Genomic DNA, 21,126 nt, shown 5'->3' with positions numbered 1-21,126 from the left:
AAATGCAGGAAATACCAGGAAGATGGAGATTAGCAGGACAGACCATGTCATTTGTTTTTTTCTGTCATATACCAGCATTGAAACAGTTTTAGAAGTCATTGCAGACCATGTTAGTTAGAGGTTGGTTTTGTGGGTTCTGTTGTAGCACTTCCACTTAAATGAACAAGTCATAGATGGTAATCTGTGGTCCAGGAAATATATATATATATATATATATATATATATATATATATATATATATATATATATATATATTTGTGTGTGTGTGTGTGTGCGCGCGCGCGCGCGTTTTTATATTGTAATTTTATGTCGTGAACCACCCTGTGATCTACAGGTGATAATAATTTTCAGACATGGCCTGAAGAGAACAGGTAAAGGCTGCTTCCAGACGGATGGTTGTTGTGGCATCAGTGCTGCTTGTGTATGCAAGTTTTTGTACCCACTGGCAGAGGAATAGGAGTGCGGGGGGGGGGAAAGCTCACCGCCCCCGCCAGCATGATCCCGGTGGGGTGCCATCGCGGCTGCCCCCCACCCACGCTGGGCGCCCCCAGGATGTGTGCCAGCCCTGCCCCTGCCTGCTCTCTGCCTGAAGCTCCGTCACTGCTTGTACCTTCCTCACGATCAATGCTTTTTTCTGGGGGTACTCAGTGGTACTCATTACTGGCACCTTTTTTTCTAATGATAACATGTGGCAATTACTGTAACAACTTCATGGCGAGTACCAGCACCTTTTTTCCTTTCTTTTTTTTAAAAAAAGCACTGCTCCTGATACTGTTATCATAGAAGTTCCAGCACATAATTTAATTTTTTTAAAATATGAGTCTCTTCTTACTGAATAAGATCTCTTAAGTAAAAACAAAATGGCGCAGTTGTGCTCAGGCGAGGAGGAAGCAGGTGTAGGGGTGTGGCATTAGAGCAGTGGCGGAGCTTCATGCTCCGGCACCGGGGGGGCGGGGGGCGCTGCCCAGGAGGCAGCCGCGATGGCACCCTGCCAGGATCACGCTGCCAGGGGCGGGGCGCTCCCCCCGCAGGCCTATTCCTCCACCAGTGCATTAGAGACCACTCACCAAAATGATAACACACATCTGACACCCACCCCAAAAGAAGAAATGCTAAGAAGCATGTACAGTAGCAGTGACAGGAGTTATTTCTGGTGGCCCAGTCTATACAAGGATGCATAGTTTCATCAGTTGTCCCATGCTGAAGGCATGTCAGAATAACAATCCAGTTTGGAGGAGCTAGCCTCTCAAAATCTCAACACCTGTGGGGGATTACCTTTAAGATGGTAATCTCAGTCCAAGCACCATGACATAAAAAATAATAATACAGAGGTCTTGCACAAGACTTTTTAGCAGAAGTTTGTGGCTTTGCACAAGCCGTTGGTGTTATTATTTTTAAAACCAACAAGTGGAAATAGATGTTGTCCCCCCAAAACCTCCATTTTGCCTGTAGTAAAACATGATCTACAGGCGGCTAACGTTTTCTCTTACACACTTTCAGTTAATTTTTTGAAAGGTGTGCACATAGAGGTAGAGAAATACCTGCATGCATGCCAGGAATGGGTAAGGCAGTGATGGAATGAAAGGGAACACACAACAAGGAAATCATTTCTTAAGAACCACCCACTGGTATTGATTAGACAAATTTTGGAGGCTAAAGTGCCTCCACTGTTTGAGGTAATGTGCCTCTGCATACCAGTTTCTGGGAACCACAAGCGAAAAGAGTGCTGTTGACCATAGGTCCTGTTTGCAGGCTTCCCCTGAGTATCTTCTGGCCACTGTGACAACAGGATGCTGGACTAGATTGCTGGCCTAATCCAATAGGCTGTTCTTATGTGATCTGGAAATAGCCAACCGCATTCAAATGTGAATTGCACATACAGAAAAATGGATCTAAATCATCCCTTTGCAGCATCACTGGAAGCAACCTGTGTCATTTGCACCAAGATAATGCCGAGAGCCATGAATCCTGGCAAGCAAATGCACTTCTAGCGTCTCATCCTGTTACTCTTCATAGTCACAGCTGTGGTGTTTTTCAGTACTTAAAGTGAGAGGGTGGTAGCCTCAGACAGGATGTAGACACACATTACAAAGAAAATGGTAAATGGAATAAGCAAGAGGTAAGCGCAGCTTTGCTGTCCAATAGAAAAGAGAATGGGAATGGAATTGTGCTTAGTCACCTCACTGCTGAATAATGTTTGGGAGACAGAAATTAAAGACTGGGGGCACTGATTTATCAAGTCCTGTTGGAATCAATTATTATTTGATGGCCTGATGGTATGAGCTCCTGTCATGAAATAGTGCCTTATTAAATGAAGCAGTAGTGGTGCTGTTCCCTTCTAGAACTGGGTCTAAACTGTAGATCCAGGCTGGAGGAGTAAATCTTGCCACTAGCACTTTTCTGTTTGTTGATGTAGGTTCTGAGCTGTAAGTTTAAAACATACTACTAAGGAAGCGTATACAATCTCTGCAGACTTCCTTTCTGTCTTATTTGTCAATGTTGTGTAAAGATAATTAAAATGTTAATTTAAACACGAAATAACAAGCCACATTGAATCACAGTAGAAAGATGCGTGCCATATCAGTTCTTAGTTTTCCAGCATCACGTTTGACTAAGCAGTTATATTTGTTTTCCTTCTGTTGTATGAATATACTTTGTAAGTTACACATGTACTTTGTCCTCATTTCCCTACAGTCCCTATGCACAAAGTGGACCCGCCTGAAGACAAATACTACGAACCACCTGAAAGCTGAAGGGGGTATGATAGAGCCACCTTTGCGTGTGCCCAGAGACCTAGTTCTTTCTCACGTAAAACCCCCGCATAACCTGTTCTACCAGTAGCAAAATTGGGACAAAAGGGAAATTTGCACTGTGACTTGGAGAAGCTAAGTAACAGCAGTTATCTTCTCCAAACAGTACAAATGAGATAAGACTCCACCTCTCCCTCAAGCCTTCTGGCAGTCACAGAGGGATTGAGGGAGAGGCAGCGATTTCTGTCCTTTGTGCTGTGCTATGGAGAAAGTATGAAATGGATCTGATGAAAAAAATGAATAAATGGAGCCTGGCTAAAAAGCCAGATGACTGTTTTTGTGAACTTCCGTGAAGTGCCAAGTGTACAAGAAGTAGATGAGACCAAAACTCTTAACAGAGTAGTGGGAAACCTCTGGCCCATGGACCAGTCCAGGGGGTCCAGTTTGGCTGAGGGAGGGGTGCTGTGGACCTTTGTGCCTACAGAACGGTCAGTCATCAGCACCCGTCTTGTGCCTGCTCATTAACACTATAGACTGCATAGAACATATTAGAAGCTCTAGGTCCAGTCACTAGAAACAAAGTGATACTGTTATTTATAGAACACGCTGCCCTTTTAAAGATTAATGTGCTCACCAGTATAACAACCTACTAGCATACTTGATGCTAGAAAATAAGAAATACAAAAACATTCAGGGTTGTGTAAGTTCTGTGATTGCACTGTGCAAGGGTGGCATTTGGTACTAGGAGCACAATTTCATATTCTGAAGAATTCACCCCCAAAATCAATTTCCCAATCCTAAGAAACCTGTGAAATTTCAAGAAGCTTTCCAGTGCATATGGAGCATGGCATCAGTGCTGTGGCATAATAACATAAGTAAGAGAGTTTGTGTCCTGGTCCAGTAAACGCTTCCGCTGCGCCACCAGCAACAGCTCTCTTTGCAGAGTATTAATTAAGTCCAGTGCAGAGATTCTTGTTGCAGTACAAGCTTCAGAGTCTCAGCAGCAAAGAAATAACGACACAGGGAAGCCTGTCTTTCCAAAGACAGGTTTATTGCAGAAAGATAACAGAAACACCTCCGGAGCTTTCGGACATTTTTGCTTCACGCCCCAAACACAGAGAAAACAAACACTCTTTATATACTGAGCAACTTAACAACTTAACGAGCTTGACTACTTAAAGTCACATGACATTGCTAACTTGCCAGCGTCTTAGGTTTCACACCCTAACAATAAGGAGAACCTGCTGCATGAGGCCAATGGCGCATCTTAGTCCAGCATCCTGTTCTCACAGTGGCCTCTTAGTGGGAAACCTGCAACAAGACCCAATGACAAGAGCACTCTCCCGTCTCATGATTTCCAGCAACTGGTATTTCAGAAGCACACTGCCTCCAATGCTATCCGTTGACAGTCTTATCCTCCATGAATTACCCACTCCTCTTTTAAAGCCGTCCAATTTGACTTTCCCTTTTTCTGTAAATAGCAGAAACATAACACACTATTCAAAGTAAACAGATAAATATTTGCACATGTTACAGAACTGGGCTTTTCTGATGCAGAATTTTTTTGAGCTATATTTAATGCACCCAGTAAACCGTTCTGGTAATAACATGTCTAGCATCATGCCTCATGGAGGATTCTGGGTAACTAAAAAACTTAAACACACCATCAGAATTCAGTTCAACAGAACTGCTCATTTTGGTTTCCTTTTTCTCTGGAATCAGTACTGTAAAAACTACCGTAACTGTACGAGGACTGCTACAATTGCTAACGTATTTGAACCATTAAGATCTATACTAGAGATGAAGCTTTTCTATTCTTTCACCCATGAAAAGTGAGCTGCAGTATGCCAATCACTGCTGTAAAACTGGTCCTTTCCATGGTTCCAATTTGAAAGAAATATCATCTTTATCTTGAGGCATTCCTGTATTATCTACAGCTTGCCGACTCTTAGTCTTATGAGCTCCGGGACTGGGATGGTCTTTTAATAATAGGTCATTGCCCTTTCTAAGAATAAAGCATTCATCCTGCAGTTCCTTGGCTTTGTTGCTTTTTATGAGCAGGGTTTCTTTTGAGGTGACATCTGTAGCACTGGGGTTTGGATCTTCTACCTATAGCAAAAGGGGCAATCAGATTACAGACAACGTCAAACATTCATCTGTTTGTAATTTTAGGAGCTTGGTCTCTCAAGAAATTTATTTCACTAGAAGAATCCATCAGCAGTGTGGGGCATAACACAACCTTATATTCTTACAGCATGGCTGACATTGTAGTGAAGGTGAAGAGGAAGTAGACTTCGCTTTGAACGCAATGACATTCAGACGCACACACCTTGATACAATTTTATGCCTGTCTCCTTATCATCATGTCCCTGTTGGTATGTTTCTGTTTGCTTTGAGCAGCCACATGCAAAGGGGTCATAGTTTCAGGTGTTTCTGTAAATCTCACCTCATAGTAGGATGTAGTGTTCCCTCTCTCTTAGTGTTTGCTCATAAGAATGATAGAGCACTTGATAAGGCTCTGTACTGGGACCCAGGAGATTGTGAGCCCTTCCTGTTCATCTTCCAGTTCTTTGGACACTGGGGCAATTTGCTTTTTCTTCTGTCCCAGATTTCCGTCTGCAAAATAATATTTTATTACTGAGAGGAGGGTTAGGAGCTTAAAATGTGCACCTTTTTTGCAATCTTTCTTGGATTTGTCCTACTCTCTAGATTTCCCAAATTTGGATCTCCATCTGTTTCTGGAATACAAATCCCACCATCCCTAACTAGCAGGACCAGTGGTCAGGGATGGTGGGAACTGTAGTCCAAAAAGAGCTGGAGACCCAGATTTGGGAAACATAGGAATAGGGAACCTGTGACCCTCCGCATGTTGTTGGACTCCAACTTCAGCCATCATGGACAGCCATTAAGAACAATGGAAGTTGTAGTCCAGCAACAGAGGACAAGTTTCCCATTGCTGCTCCTGAAGCAATGGTGTGTGAACATCAGTTTTGTATAGTCTATTTAAAAACAAACAAACCAAGAGCCAGTTAAGATGCTTGTGGCAACATAAAAGTTAATAGCTTCATTATGGCATAAGCTTTCATGGACTAGAGTGGATTTTAGTCCAGGAAATTTATTCCATAATAAACCTGTTTAGTCTTTAAGATACCACAGGCCTTTTTGTTGTTTCTCCTGCTCTGGACAGCACAGCTACCTCTCCAGAGTAGAAACAAAACCCGAATTTCCAGCATGGTTGCAAGAGTAAGAAGCCGAATTTACTATTAAGGACATGCAACAGGGAAAAGCACCAGGTCCATATGGCTGCCCACTAGACTGGTATAAAGAACTGAAGTGTGTTGTTGTTGTTTTAAACTCAAAGCTGTTTTTATAAAGAAACCTATGCATTTGGTGGTTTCTTCTAAACTCAGTTGTGAGATTATGAATTAATTAGTTCTAAACCCAATAAAGAACATACTCTGGGAATGATAGACTTATAAATACCTTTAATTAACCCAGGTGATAGCCTAGCGACTGTGTTGGCAGAGAGAAGTCAGAGTTATCAAGACAATTATCCACAAAAATCAAGTTGCTTTTATTTGACAGTGGCATAGACAAGTTATTGCTTTGGTTTCTTTGATGCTTTTTTGGTTTTTGGACCTCCTTTCTCTGCAGAAAGTCCCGGTTTAAATCTGCCACATATCCAGGTGAGTCTGGAAAAGACACCAGAGTGAAACCCTGGTGAATCGCTCCCAGTCAGTGTAAAGCAGTCCTGTAACTGTAGAGCAGGGATGCTAACCTGTGACCCTTCCAGTGTTGCTGGACTCAAACTCAGCCCCACCCAGCATGCTAATGATCAGGAAATATGGGCGTTCTAGTCCAGAAAGGTCTAAGGAAACCATTCTGCAATCTATTAAAGATAAAACCCATCTGCTTACCTTCTCCCACGGCTATGTGCTCCTCCTCTGGCAAGCTGTGTTTTTCTTTCCAAGCCCCAGAATGGAATCCATGACACGATGGTTGGGCACTCACACTGCTGCTGGGAGTTTTCATTGGCTGAGCATGGGTTGGTAGTCTATGCCCTGCCCAATTGAGCATCCCCACAGGGAAGGGTTGTTGTGTTTTGTTTAAGAATAATTTTTTATTAACCAACCAATCACATCAAATCAAACCAAATTACATAAATTCCAAATTACACAGCCGAATTTTAAATTTTTGTTGGGGGCACCCATATTTCAAGTTCTGAAGGGGATCCAATCAACTTCTTGCTTCTTACTGCTGTTTTAATGTCCACAAATCTAACCTTATGATGTTCACAGTACTATCCATTCCTTTCTTCTTGTTTTTCCACATCTCTTGTTGTTATTTTCATATATTTTTCCTTTCTCTTTGTGACCTCTGATAGTCTCCACAAGCTGGTTAGACAGTTTGTAATCCTGCGTGGATATTATTATTTTTTATCCAGTAGCCATATCCTGACGTTTTCCATGTAACATCACTTCCATACATCAAAACAGTCTTAGCGTCATTAATCTTCACCAGTCTGCCTCCTTTCTCAAAACCTCTGAGGAGATTCACCAGGAATGCAGTCTGAAAACAAGTCCGTTCCTTCTCTCAGCTATAAATCCTTTGGCAAGCTGGCGACTCCGAATTAATTGCTGCGCCATTCCAAAAGCTCTTATTGCTTCTCAATCTCCATAAAGCATACTTTTGGTTAAAGTTTATCTCCACACAGACCTTAATCATCCTGCTTGGGTCAGTTCAACCGACGATTCTAATGAGGAGGGGTTCTTGTAAATCACATAGAAGGAAAGTAAAAAAGCCCCCCCCCCTTCAGTCCCGTTGTCAACATACCCAGCCTTTGGTGTATCTTCATCGTAAAATATTCCTGTTTCTCCAACCCGTCGTCTTCTTTCGCAGAGGTCACTTAAATTAGCAGATTTCACTCCCCTTCTTCACTTGAAATACGTGCATTTGCTTCTTTTGTAATTAATTATTCCAAATTGCTGCAGCTAGTGCGCGATCAGAGACAGCGTCCAGGAGAGCCGAGGTCCACACGGGGGCATTCTGCCTAGTGCCCTCACCCCCTTCTTTCGAATTAGGGGGTGATTTATGGGCACAGCAGGCAAGGGCAGTGTTCCCCATTTCCTTGGGGCAACAAGGGAGGCTGCCTTCCCCCATAACAGCCTCTTAATTACCCCGTGTGGGTCGGAGAGATGGTATTGTCGGCCATCTTCCAATGCGCCCCCTAGTGGGGCCCCCCAGGGAAGGGTTGTTAGGAACTGTCCTTACGGTCGGTGGCCCCTGTGGCAGGGTTGCTTCCCATGCTGAGGCCTCTGACATTAAAAGGATTTGATAATCATTCTCCCCTCCTTTGCCTCAGTTTTTCAACAGGTTATGTTGGTTACACTCCAGCTCATGTAGGTCAGTGTGAGTTTATTGATTTCAATGGAGGAGGTAAGGCTGGGCCACTTACCCTCATGGACCGCCATTGTCCCCAGTATTGATGGAAAAATCAAATGCATTAATAGTTTGATTATTTAGCACCTGCAGTTCCATCACTCTGGTGACACAATGCACATTGTTCATTTAATGACTCGCCTCCATATCCCTACTGTGTATCTAAAGTTGTTTATTTCCCTTCTAAATTCTCCAAAACTCCTAATTGCATTTCTCTTTGGTGTCCTGGAAGTGTCCCTGTCTGTGACAGGTCTTGATTACTGGTGTGTTTGATTGCATCTAAAGATTAATGGGTACATTTGCATAAGGCCCCACTTGGGAATCCTCCCCTATGTTCTGATTTGGCTTCCTTTAAAAATACATTGAAATGAGAGAGAAGAGCCTTTGCCTCTCTGTGTGATTCCTGCATGCAGTAATTGCTCATTCAGGCTGCACATTCATTGATCTAATTCCTTTTGTGACTGTGAGAAAAGTGATTGGTTAGGAAGCATGCAGGCTGTTAATACTTCCTGCAATTTTTGCAGTTGGCAGGGAGATTTGTACATGTATTATTTGCATGGAGAATGCACATTCATATATTAAATACTGCTGCAGAGTTTAAAGTTACTTGTGGCTTTCAGTTGCATCTTGTGTTGCAAAAATGAACTTGCAGGTAGGACAGGGTTTTTAAATTGCTGCACTAATTAGAGCAAAGTCATGAATCATTAGGTTTTTTTCTAGTCTTCCACTGACTGACTTATGACCCTAGAACTTCTCTGTATATTAATTTCTTCCAAACTAGTAACACAGTGGTTATTATCTCTAGCTTCAGGTAGCCTAGGCTTGACTGGGAGCAGAACAATATATTTGGGTACTTTCAAATTATGCTTTCCTCAGTGATTATCTTACAAAACGTTTATGTGTTTGTTTAATAAACAAGATAAGCTAAGCTAAAATTTATAACCTGCTCTTCTAGTGTCCACCAGGGCAGCTAACAACAATTAAACTATAAAATGGTATTGTACATTTTATGCAGAGGAATCAACTAGGTATCAATAATATTATTTCTTTGTACCACAGTTGCTCTGCTATCTACAGTGATTACACTTAGACGAGTGGTGGCCAATGTTTTGCCCTCTAGATGTTGTTGGACTCCAGCGCCCACCAGTTCCAACAGCATGGCCTAAAGATCAGGGAGTGTGGGGATTGTAGTTGAGCAGCACTTGGAGGGCACCACATCAACTACTCTTGTGCTAGACTGTTTGCAGCAGCTACGATGAGCATACTTCCTGTGTGGACTGAGGTTAGCGGGTTTGTTTTGCCTCCCATCCAAAAGCACTATCACTGCCAGGAGAAATGGCTATCCGCAATTTCTCTGATAAATTGCATGGTGATAAAAATTATCAATCCTTCTGTGAAATGAAGGATCTTGATTTCTGCAGTGCTCATCAGTCCTGCAAACCAAATGAAACAGAGCACAAAATTACTACCTCATCCAGAGTTCGGAGATGCCCGTGGCCACAAGCTTAAGAGGGGTTTCTGTAGTAAAAACTAATAGACTTGTCTTTACTGTAGTAGTTTGGCTCACGGTTCTAAGAATCTGTGCTGAAATCCAACTACAGGGCCAGCCCTATCATTAGGCAGAATGAGACACCTTCCTCAGGTGGTAGATGCTGCATGGGCAATATTGGCAGCCCCTTGGTTATTCCCCTCTTTGGAAGACAGAGCTGTGTGTGCCCAATGGCCTGTTTTCCACCCCTAAACTTGCCTGCTGTCCATGTACCATCCCATCAGCACCATTGAAGTAAAATTCTACTGCCAATTCAGTCAGCTTCTGTACACAGAATCGGTGTGGACATGCCATCATGTCTTTTGGCACAGGCAGCAAAGTTTATTGCGCTCGCCTTGCCCAACACTACCCACATTCTGTAACGAATACTTCTGTGGCTTCCATTATTGACAGTGGGGACTCTCATTTAGTGTGTGAAAGGCTGCGTTCTATATGGCGTTGCTTGAGAAGTCTTAGCAATGCTGCCTCTACATCAAATGCAGTGACGTATCTCCTTTAAAAAAAACTTACTATGTGCTTTACTCACCTCTGGGGAATGTATTTCCCCTATGCAAGCTCAGGTGGCAACTTAGGCATCACCCCATAGGAATGATATCACCAAAAAAGGAGGACACTGACTTGCATAATGTGTAGATTTGTATATATGCAAGCAAATTTAGATGCTATCATTGTAACTTGAATAGAAATAAAATGCAGCTCACCATAATGTGAAGTGTAGGTGACCTGCATCATCCTTCACCTGCTGTCTAGGTGTTAACTAGTGAAGGGGACCTTCGGAGCACCTGCTCTCCTTTCTTGTGTTCTTTATCATTAAACCAAACTCAGCAACCAAACTCCATTGAAGACTCTGCTCTGTAAATTAGCATACTTGGCTACTCTAACGCATTTCACTGGTTCTTATTTTGGTCTTTTCCAGTTAAAACAGGCTGGTACTCTTTCTGCCTTGAACACTGCCAGTTCCCTTCCCCTTGAATCTCCCACCCACTCAGGGGGGCGCTTCTGTTGAGAATTATACACATGGAACAAGTCCTACAAGCCCTCTGGAGTGTATTTGTGCTGCTAAGCAGGTCTGCTAAGTCCTCCTGTGCCAGAGATAGATACATTTAACAGCGTAAAATGTACAGGAAAAGTGTGCTGGGCAGTAATCATCTAGGGGCCTCTGAAAAAGGCTATGAGCAACATCTTATGTTGGTTTTCTGCTTTTCCCATTTGGGGAATAGGCAAGATCCCAGAGCAGGTTGAACCAATGCATCACTGAAATGTCCACTTATCAGATCTGCAACGACGATTCTGCTGTTATCATTGACTGCTCAAATAGCAACCTCTCATGTATCGTATAAGACTTATATTGTCACAGTAAATGGCTCAGTGGGATAATGGTTCTTACAGGCTAGATGAAACCAGAATGCCACACTAAGAACCATTCTGTTTAACTGTTCAGGAGAGTCCCACCAGAATAACCGGGTGTTCATCAGAAGATGTCTTTGGGGAGCCCTGTCCCACTGTTGTTTATCAGCATCTGGTATTCAGTGATACATAGAGTCAGGATGTGGAGGCTCCGCTTAGCTATAATGACTAATTGACATTGATTGGCATGTCCTCCATGAAAGATGCTGAACACTATGCTGAGGGAATGGTGTGCTGCTTCTCCAACCGCTTTGGGAATATATCACATGCTGTGATGTCCTCTGCAGGTGCCCCAATAGAGGTGGAAGCTCAGAAGGCATTTCTGTACTCTGGACCACTTTTCTAACAAAAATTGCAATGCATTATATGTCATAGAAAGTTCTGATGGGGGGCGGGAGGTCAGTATGTTCATTGGGTAACTACATATAGATGTGTTTGTGTTTGTTTAAGAGCTTGTATGGCAACATCCTTTGCCCCTCCTTTCAAAATTCTGCAAAAAACAACAACCGATCAGCCAACAAATTTTTTTTTAAACATCTTTGCAAAAGTAACTTAACGTGATTTAAGTACTGAACTGTGTTTATTCCATTGGTAGAGAAATTGGAAGGGATTTTGTACAGTGAACACACCCACCCCTAACAGCCAAGGTCATTCTCTCCCCTCATGGTCTTCCTTTTGGTTAGCAACTGGGGAAGGAGTTCCCATTCATGTACATACCTTACTTTTAACCTGTTTGTTGAACTTAACAAAACTTAGGCATTTTAGAAATGATTGTTGCTACTAGAAAAGCTGCTGCTACTACTGTGTGATGGTGATAAATAATGTGTAGGCATGTAAGAACAATCTGCATCTATATTGGGATTGTGTTTAAGGTGTAATACTGCTTTATTGCTTGCCATCCTGGGTTCCTTTGGGAGGGTGGGCAGGATATAAATTTAATTTTAAAAAGCAATAAATAAGAATAAAACATACAAAATGAAGCGGGATGTCATAGGATCATGTCAAAAGCTGCATGAGCCAACTGAAGTGTTCTGTTTTGTTGGTGTTCTAGAATGTAACAAAACCAGTGGAAGAAAAAGAAGAAAAACCTAAAGCTCCTACTGTCCAAGAGTTGAAGGAGAAGATTGACAATTACAACTCAAAAGTCAACAACTGCTTGCTGATGAAGCTGGTATGTACGGCATTTTCTGTATTACTTGTTACTTTTAGGACAGGAGTGTAGGCTCTTGTCATGCAAGCTACAAAACAGGATACTGAAGCTGGTCTTCTTCCCCCCCCCCCCCCCCGTGGCAATTGTAGTGGAGGTATTCCTAAGTTCAAAGGTGAACCAATCTCTACCTCATGCCCCTTGTACTCATTGGGTCCACCAATAACACATACAACAAATGAAACCCTGACTTCTGAGAGTTGCCATTTCCCCAACTGGGGTGGCCACCTAATTCCTGTGGCGATGTGTGGGGAGGAACTCATCCACAGCTGATGCTTTATAGAGCTGACCACAAAGACAAAATATAAAAAGTATTGATTTTTACCTCGATCCGTCCGTATCTTTTGGGTAGTCTTATTATGAGAGTACAGCATAGCTCAATGATTCATAATCAATAAGTTCATTAAGAATGGACCAGGGCTTCACAAGGAGTAAATGGAAAAAAGAAGCAGCGTTCACGCTTATCACAACTCTGCTTTTCAGAGGGAGAGTACTTGAGCTCCAGTCTGTGTCAATTCCTTTCACACCGTGTTGGTCGATGTGCATGATTGCGTTTAGATTGTACATTACTTCATGGATGCTGCTGTGCTTACCGGAACTGATCAATATAGCAAAGCTGACATAACATCTCAGCCAAACGGATATATAACATCCTGATATACAACAGCTGCTGCCATCAATCTGTTCAGTCTTTTGGTTGACCATCTTTCATATCAAAACAACAACTTCTGGAGCAGATTTTTGAGGGTGCATAGGAATTGGGGCCAGCCCAAGGCATTTTGGCCCCTGAGCTGAACCACAAAGTGGTGTCATCATCCCCACCCCCTGGGCCAGGGAAGGAGGGCTAAGTGAAGATCTACATCAGGAACAGGGGAGGAATAAATATCTACATTGGGAACAAGGGTGGGAGGCCAGCAGTGCCTCCAAATCACCAAGAGGCCCCTGTGGATGCAGCATGGGGAGGGGGCTGCTGAGGAGATGGCAGATCTGGTCTCCAAGGAGCATGCCACAGCGGTTGGTGCCATTACAGTGGCAGCAACGGGCAATGCATTCCTTGGAGGCTGGATCTGCTGCCCCTGTGGACCTTTCCACCTGATGTGGTTGCCTCCATGGGTGGAGTCTGCAGTGGGGTTGGGAGAGAGAAAGGGAAGTCTCTTTCACTAACGGATGGGCAGCATGGGATTTCACCATTAGCTCTAGTAATTGTGCACAGGTCTTCTGGTAAGGAAAATAACTTGAAGTGCCTCTTTTAAGCAGCAAGTCCAAAGGACAGACACTCTTTGAATACAGGATTTGGATAGATCTCGCCATCAGCAGAACACATTCGGAGCTTATTTTGTGAACCTGCGGTGTAATTGGTGTGAGCCATATAGCAGCTGGGCAAAACTGTTCTGTAGCTAATTTTGAATCTTCAGCTTAAGCATTCTGTAGCCACTACAGCAAATGATTTTCCACAAATAGCTCTATTGTTCTAGCCCAGATGAGTCAAGATTAACACAGCCCAGCCACCTCCCACTGTGGTTCAGCAGCTGCCCCAGATCTCATGCCCATATGGAAGCAGAAGTGTTCATTTTTTTCCATCACAGGAAATGTACCATCCAAGGTACCAGGACCTTTGATTATTTGCTTTCAGTTGGTATTCTTGGTTATGTTCTCATCTGGAGAAACAACAGCCTAAACGCTGCAAATACACAAAGAGAAGGCCCATTCAGAATTCAGACAAAGGAAAGGGATGGCTTTTTCACCCAACTCATGTTGGCCTGTGTGTCTTTCAGCAATGACTTTGCCTTGCTAAGCTGTGCTTGTGGCTTAGAATGCCCCCAGAGAATGACTAGGAGTCATTGCTAGTGCAAGTCAGTAAGTGATGCTCACTCTTGTTGCTTACCATCCTGTTTTCTGGCCCTTGTTGCTCCATAATATTGATGGGATGATGGGAATTGTAGTTCAGCAGCACCTGAAAGTTCATAGGCTCCCCAACCCTTCTGTACTCCTTGGTTCACTCCATTTGTCTCAGTTCTTTCATGCTCCTCTGGTCTCTAGACCCTACATGTACCCTTCTCCTCAAGCTAGAGTCTGTCCTCATTTGCACATAATGCTAAATTTCTTGTAGGTTTCATAGCGTCAAAAAGCTAAGAAAAGAGCTTATTAAACTAACATTTTGTTTTAAACCAGGTTCCCTGTTTCACATGTAACACTAAGCCAACATCCTTTAAAAGAAAACTCATCTCTGACAAACTCCTCTTCCCAGCTGTACAGGCAGAGGAGAGCCCAATTTTTCACTTGGACTTAAACCAGGGTTGTCAACTTAACACTAAACCATGGTTTGGAGTTACATGCAAACACTGCCTATGTGTGTTTTTGCCTGAGGGAAGTGAGAATTCAAAGCAACTGCACTAGCTCAGCCCATCAGTACTGAAGGTTTTCCCCATCCCATTCAGTTGTTTCTGTCAGTAGCCAGTGAATGGCTCTGAAAGCTTTATGTTAGCTTTTATGGAAATAATTCCTGTGTCCCATATTTCAAAGAATTCAGCAAACAAAATAAATACCACCAAACCTGCTTTTTAACATCTTTTCAACCTTCATTTCAATTTCATCAGAATGATGACGGCACTTACACAGGCTTCATCAAAGTTCACCTGAAACTTCGCCGGCCTGTGACGGTGCCAGCAGGGATCAGGCCGCAGTCCATCTATGATGCCCTCAAGGAGGTCAACATGGCCAACATGACAGAGAAGAGAACATCCTTCTACCTGCCACTGGATGCCATCAAACAGTTGCACATCAGCAGCAGCACCACCGTGAGTGAGGTGATCCAAGGACTTCTGAAGAAATTTATGGTGGTGGACAACCCACAGAAATTTGCACTTTTCAAGCAGATGCAGAAAGATGGTCAAGGTGAGATAGTGTTCCCTTTTGAGACAGTAATAACAATAAAGTGATCAGGCTTCAAAGAAGAGCTGCTTGCTTCTTGGTTGTGTCTTGCTCTCCACCTTATCCCACTCCAGCAACAAAAGTTGAGGCTGCTGAACAGTTTCTTGAGTTGGGGTTTGTTTAGGAGTTTTTTTGTTGCTGCAGTTGATACTAAAAAAAATTTGTATCTTTAAATCATATGCTTTATATGGAAGTTGTTCAGTTTGGTTGTGCACTCATTCATGTGTTTCATTTCTTGTTTATAGCTATAATAATTTATTATTTATACCCCGCCCATCTGGCTGGGCTTCCCCAGCCACTCTGGGTGGCTACATTTGTTATGCTTGTAATTCTGTAAATCTTTTTATGTTGTAAGCTGCCTTAAGCATAGTTTTAACTGTGGGAAGGCGGCATACAAATAAAATGATGAAGACGATGCTCTCCTGTTTCTATCTCTTTGTTTCAAAACTGTTTATGTTTATAATGGTAAAGTCCAGAGATGCCTCCCCAGATCTGGTGAGATCCAGGTGTTATGGGCTGCAACTTCCACTACCCTAACCATTGAGCTGTGTAGTCTAAATAATCTGGAGCAGAGTCTGGTGAAGGTTGCTCTGTAAGCCCCATTTGTGCTTAAGACTACTGTCCCGTTCCCCCCCCACACCGCTTTTACAGAATGGTCCCAGGTAGTTGTAGTAGAAGGCTATGGAGAAATTATGACTCAAATGGATACAACTGGATGCTTGTAGTTTGTCTTGGAGCCAACTGGAAGTGTTACTAATCTGCCCTATTACAGATTTCCTTGAGGGATATACTGTAAATGGCTGGCGCTAACCCTCAGTTCTGGAGAATTTAAAATAAATGTTTATGAAATACTGTAGTGGTTCACAGCTAACCACTCCTTTGGGAAAGGGAGGGAAAGAACCACAAAACATCACTTGGATGCTGTAGCCTTTTTTCTTTCTTTCTGTCCTCTCCTTGACGTTCTGTGGGCCTTCACAACATGGAGAGGTGTGGGAGGGCTTTTTTTTAATAGTTGAAATATGTGCCCTCCTTTTCAAAGGCCTCAGGTGATTCTCTCATGTTTTTGTCCCCTCTGCAGTTCTATCCCAGAAGCTCTCCGTAACAGAGTACCCTTTGTACCTCCGGCTACTAGCAGGTCCTGACACAGACATTCTCAGTTTTGTGTTGAAGGAAAACGAAACAGGGGAAGTTGAGGTAAGTCTGGAAGCTGCTTGCCTTTCGAACCTGCACAAACACGTTCTGCTCTCAGAAAGCAGGCAGTCACATCGCACAAGCAGCCATTTGCAGTGGGTGGAAAAAGCACACTTCCTGCTCTTGTGGTTGCCCTTCTTTGTTACTGACAATACGGATTATTCAGTGCCAGCATTTGAAGATGGAAGGAATAGAGGCAAATAAAAGGCTCCTTGAGCCAGGAGTCTTTTAAGGCTACATTTGATTCCCCTTTCTTTATTGTTTACACTTGGCTTTCTTTAAAGTTTGACTGTACCTGTAACAAGTCAGCCTCTTTGCAGAGTTCTGAGCCATAATCCTTAAAATGCTTGTTTTAAAAGTTTTGGAACAGGGAGCATATGGTAAATCTTCAAAAGGTAGATGAGCTTGGTGCAATATTGCAGATTAGTCATTTGCATCCATGGATTACCTAAATACATGCTTTCTCCACTCTCACCCTACCCTCACATCATCTGGATGCACAGAGACAGCAATATAGCAAACGGATAATTCCACTGTGTTTTTAAACTAGAGGACTGAGCTAAAGTATGGAATTACACTATCTCCTTTTTCTGTTGAGCACGAGAAACAACTTCAAAAATAAGAATAGGCATGCCTTCCAGAACTCTGCCATAAGCTGCTTTTCAAAATACAGTTTGCTGGCAAAATGGAAGTTCTTAGAGGAGCAAGGATTCCCTGTAAAGTACAGTTGCTTAGAAACCTGATCTGACTGGAAGCCCCAGGTCTTCAACACCTTAAAGAGTTACCTTCTCTCTTTATTCTTCCTCTTATGGCAAGAATGGGGAAGCTGTGGCTGTTGTTGGGAGTCCCAACTCCCATCAGTCCCGGCCAGCCAGACAATGATCAGGCAATGTTTATCTCAAGGCCCACAGGTTCCCCATTTCTACCTGTGGGCATCATGTTCTGTAGACCCAGCTCTTACAGAGCACATTGGTAATCCAAAATGTTGAAATGGGTTTTTTCTTAGGGTCATAATATCTCAAGAATCTCATGTATTTACACATTTCACTCAATCTCTGGATGGTGACTGTGATTTAAAGGGGTGCATATATACATTGCTTCTTTTTTACTTTATTTTGTCGTGTCTCTAGTTCAAAACATGCTGTCACTGAAGCCCCAAACAACTTTTAATACTCCAAAGCTGAAAAGTGGATTGGGTGGTGTCTTTGAAAGGGAAACAACCACCGCTTGGGATTTTTGCCTTGAACTGCTGTGCTTACAGAATTATTCCCCAACCCATTCTTTGAACTTGGGTTTTATTTCTTTGAAAAGAATCTTTGGAGAATTCACCCTTTGAACTGCACGAAATTGCAAAGTTAGGGCACCTGGATTTTTTATTTTATACCACCACCTGGCTTAGTAAGTCAGGATATGAACAAGTGCTGTTCACCTCCACACAGCCCCATCGATCCTCCCTGCAAGGGAGCAGCAAAACAAGCCAGGATTCAGTTCTTAACCATCATTTCGGAGCTCACATGTATGATTAATGTCTTATAAGGAAGCCAGGATATTAAACTACACGAAGAGAGAAGCAAGAGTCCTGAGCACCCACAAGCAGTTAGCGCATAGCGTGGCTTATTAAGTGAGGAATTGATTGCATGAACTGGGCCACTCTCTGAACCTTTTTGAACTGCAGCTATTGAATTAAAGGGCGATCGATAAAACCTAGCAAACTCTATTCTAGAAAGCCACCCCTTAAGCACATTGGAACTCTTTTTTGTGGTGGAAAGCCAAGTTGGGAAAATTATATAGGGACTGTAATTTTTCCTGTGGGAGGCTTCTACTTTCTGGGCCTGAAGGTTTCAGTGTAGCAAATGAGGTAAAATGAAAGACTGGGGAGGATGAGTTATTTTGTGGGTTTTTCCTGCAGAAAATCATGTCAGTTAGTCAGGTCACATCTAGCATCTACCCACAGACTTGGAATAATGTGTATTTTCTGTCTGCCAATCTAAAGTTTGTTTGTGTGTGTGTGTGCTTTTTCTCCACAGTGGGATGACTTCTCTATTCCAGAGCTACAGAATTTCCTGGTGATACTAGAAAGGGAAGAAAAAGAGAAAATCCAGCAAGTGCAGAAAAAGTATGACAGGTTTAAACAAAGACTGCATGAGGCCTTGAAAGAAGCAAATGGGAAGCCTGGATAACCTGAACTTGGAAGTGTGGCTAGGGATAAACTAAATTTCAAAAAATTATATATTATTTAAGAATGGAAAGAAACCCCACCCAACCAAAACCTTTTTTTCCTCAGGACACTTTTTCAATTGGTTGTAGTCCATGGTGTGTGCTCAGAACTGGCAACTATAGAACAGGAAATTAAATGTTCCAATCCACTGACCCTCTAGAAACCAAAAATGAACACTGCTTCTTCCCATCTCCCCTGCTTGTACAGAACAGAATAGACAGGAAACTTTGCAGTGAATGCCGAATATCCAAGGAATTGGGTTGCTTAAGGTATAACCACCCCCTCCCCTTCTCAATGTATTTCAGTGTGAGTTTGTCCCTACAAACTAGTTTTGAAATCTTTCCTCTTTGAGGCTAGCTTAAGGATGAGCTAGTAGTTCACACAAGCAGTGGAAGATGCCTTGTCTTCAATTGTACTACCTTCTTTTCTTCTCCTGCCATCCCAGTACCTTTCCACGTGGATTTATGTATGTGTGGCAGAAGTGAGTTGAACGTGTTCTCTGTAGTAATTTAATCACATGGGAGGGTTATTGCTCTGGTACATGTGGACACTGTAGAGGATGCCAAACAGACTTGCACAGAATGAACAGAATGAATGAACGAGATGTCAAGAAATCTGTAGAAGTAGAGCAGGTTTTGATGAGCTTTAGAGTGCTTTGGCCTTTGAGCAAAAGAGTTTATATTTTCACACAGGAAAATAAGGTCAGTTTTATTTTTGTTTTGGCAACACTTCAGGGTTGTTTTCTTGTTTATGCTTCCAGCCTAATATTTTCAACTTAGAGCCCTTCCTTCCAGTATACAGTTTCCTCTTACCCAGTAGGAACTGGGACCAGGGTGCAGGTCTGCTAATGAGCCAATTTGGGGCTCATCTCCCAGCACTTAAAAAAATGGAATTGATTCTCTATGTCATTTGCATTGCAAAACTGTTTCGTAACACCAGAAGGCCCACATCTATTTTTTCAGAACCTGGCTACCCTCCATGACGTTGTTCTGAGCAAAGCTGTCTTTGGGAAGGCAAAGGAAGGAAGATTTGTTTCTTTCTCAGGGCTGAGTGCAGGGGTTCTACACCGCAGCTGAAAGGGCACAGAGCTCTCAGGTACCTCCAAAGTTATCTTCAGGAAGTCCACCACCACAGCGTCCCCCATAGACAGTTACCCAGTCTCTAATACCGCTGTACAAGATGTATTAGCACAGCACAAGGAAAGCAAGACGCAGATCCAGATAAGCACATGCAACTATTGAACCCAGGCGAGAAAGCACTCAAAACTCTTCCTAAGCGCTGTTGAAACTGTTGGCCTGGCACACTGAGGAGGGACCCCAGGATGTCAGCCTCCTGCGCCATCACCAAGAGACAAGAACAGGAAAACAGTCTTTGTAAGTCACTGACTACTTCTCCCTAGGAATGTTGAGTATATATAAATATATATAATGTCATGTTTTATTTTTATTTTTTTAAAGAACTGCTTTTCAATAATGGCACTCTTCCTTTCCCTGCTCCCCTCACCCCCATCCCATAACAGCATGTCTTGAACATTTTTAATAGAAGGCATGGCTTCTTATGCAATTTATGTGAATGCTGCTGACTAAGCCACCTGCAGAAACAGGCTGGCATTATTTTTGTTTTGTTTCTTTAAAAGATTATATATAGCTAAGGGGCATTAAGAGGAGAAGGGGGGGGAACCACCATGGAGCTTGGATTTTGAGAGAAAGCTTAGCCACTTCAGCGGTGGCAGAGCAGACGCCTTAGAGAGAGGAGTTAGAGGAGGCCCTACCTTAAGAAGCGCAGACTACTACTGGCAGTGCCTTTGTTAGTATACTGTGTTGCCTGCATCATCTGTACGTGTGTAACTTTTTTTTTCTTTCAAAATGGGTCAATTGTAAAACATGTACAGTCTGTAAAGAATGGAATTAGTGAAAAGCTTACGTGGTAAAGTAAATAACATTTTTGCCATGCTGGTAATTTATTTTTACTACTGTTTCAACCCTATGACATTTTCTTGAAAATGCCACCTACCTTCCAGCTTTTTTTTTATTTTAAAGCTCCTAAAGAAATCTGTTCATGCGATACAAAATTGTGTTAAGAGAAGCTATCGAAAATAAAACAGCCTCTGATGAAACGAGGAGTTGAGTCGGTTTGTGTTCTTCATGCCCTCCTGTGGTATGCGGTGGTATTGCAGTGTGTAAACAAAGAACGCTACTACAGTGGTACCTCCGTTTAAGCAGGTAAATCGTTTGGGGAGGGTTGCTGAGGGAGAGAACAAAATCCACAATCATGGAAGGGGCAGAAACTGTACCTCACTATTCTTTTGTGTCCTGTAAAAAAGAAAAAGAAAACCAACCCCACAATCTTCAGCGGATATCCAATAGTTTACATTTGGACCTGTTTGTACTTGAACAGTGCTCAGCAAACATGCTGAGGTGTTCCACAACAAGCT

General features: G+C 42.7%; 1 protein-coding gene across 2 annotated transcripts in view; it reads left to right on the top strand.

Annotated features, from left to right (window-relative positions):
- Nucleotides 1–20,808, top strand: part of RASSF5 (Ras association domain family member 5) — a 111,742-nt gene extending 90,934 nt beyond the window's left edge. For both annotated transcript variants that reach the window (XM_081193514.1, XM_081193515.1), the window contains 4 exons: nucleotides 12,197–12,316; nucleotides 14,950–15,247; nucleotides 16,362–16,477; nucleotides 18,502–20,808. In XM_081193514.1, coding sequence (XP_081049640.1) covers nucleotides 12,197–12,316; nucleotides 14,950–15,247; nucleotides 16,362–16,477; nucleotides 18,502–18,654 — 687 coding nt within the window. In that variant the 3' untranslated portion in view covers nucleotides 18,655–20,808. The remainder of the gene's footprint in view (nucleotides 1–12,196; nucleotides 12,317–14,949; nucleotides 15,248–16,361; nucleotides 16,478–18,501) is intronic.
- The last annotated feature ends 318 nt before the right edge of the window (nucleotides 20,809–21,126 follow it).

The sequence above is a fragment of the Podarcis bocagei genome (genome assembly GCF_964188305.1).
Source record: "Podarcis bocagei genome assembly, chromosome: 5".
In the NCBI taxonomy this organism is placed as follows: domain Eukaryota; kingdom Metazoa; phylum Chordata; class Lepidosauria; order Squamata; family Lacertidae; genus Podarcis; species Podarcis bocagei.
The sequence above is the reverse complement of the archived record's forward strand: the minus strand, read 5'-3'. Positions and strand labels throughout refer to the sequence as shown.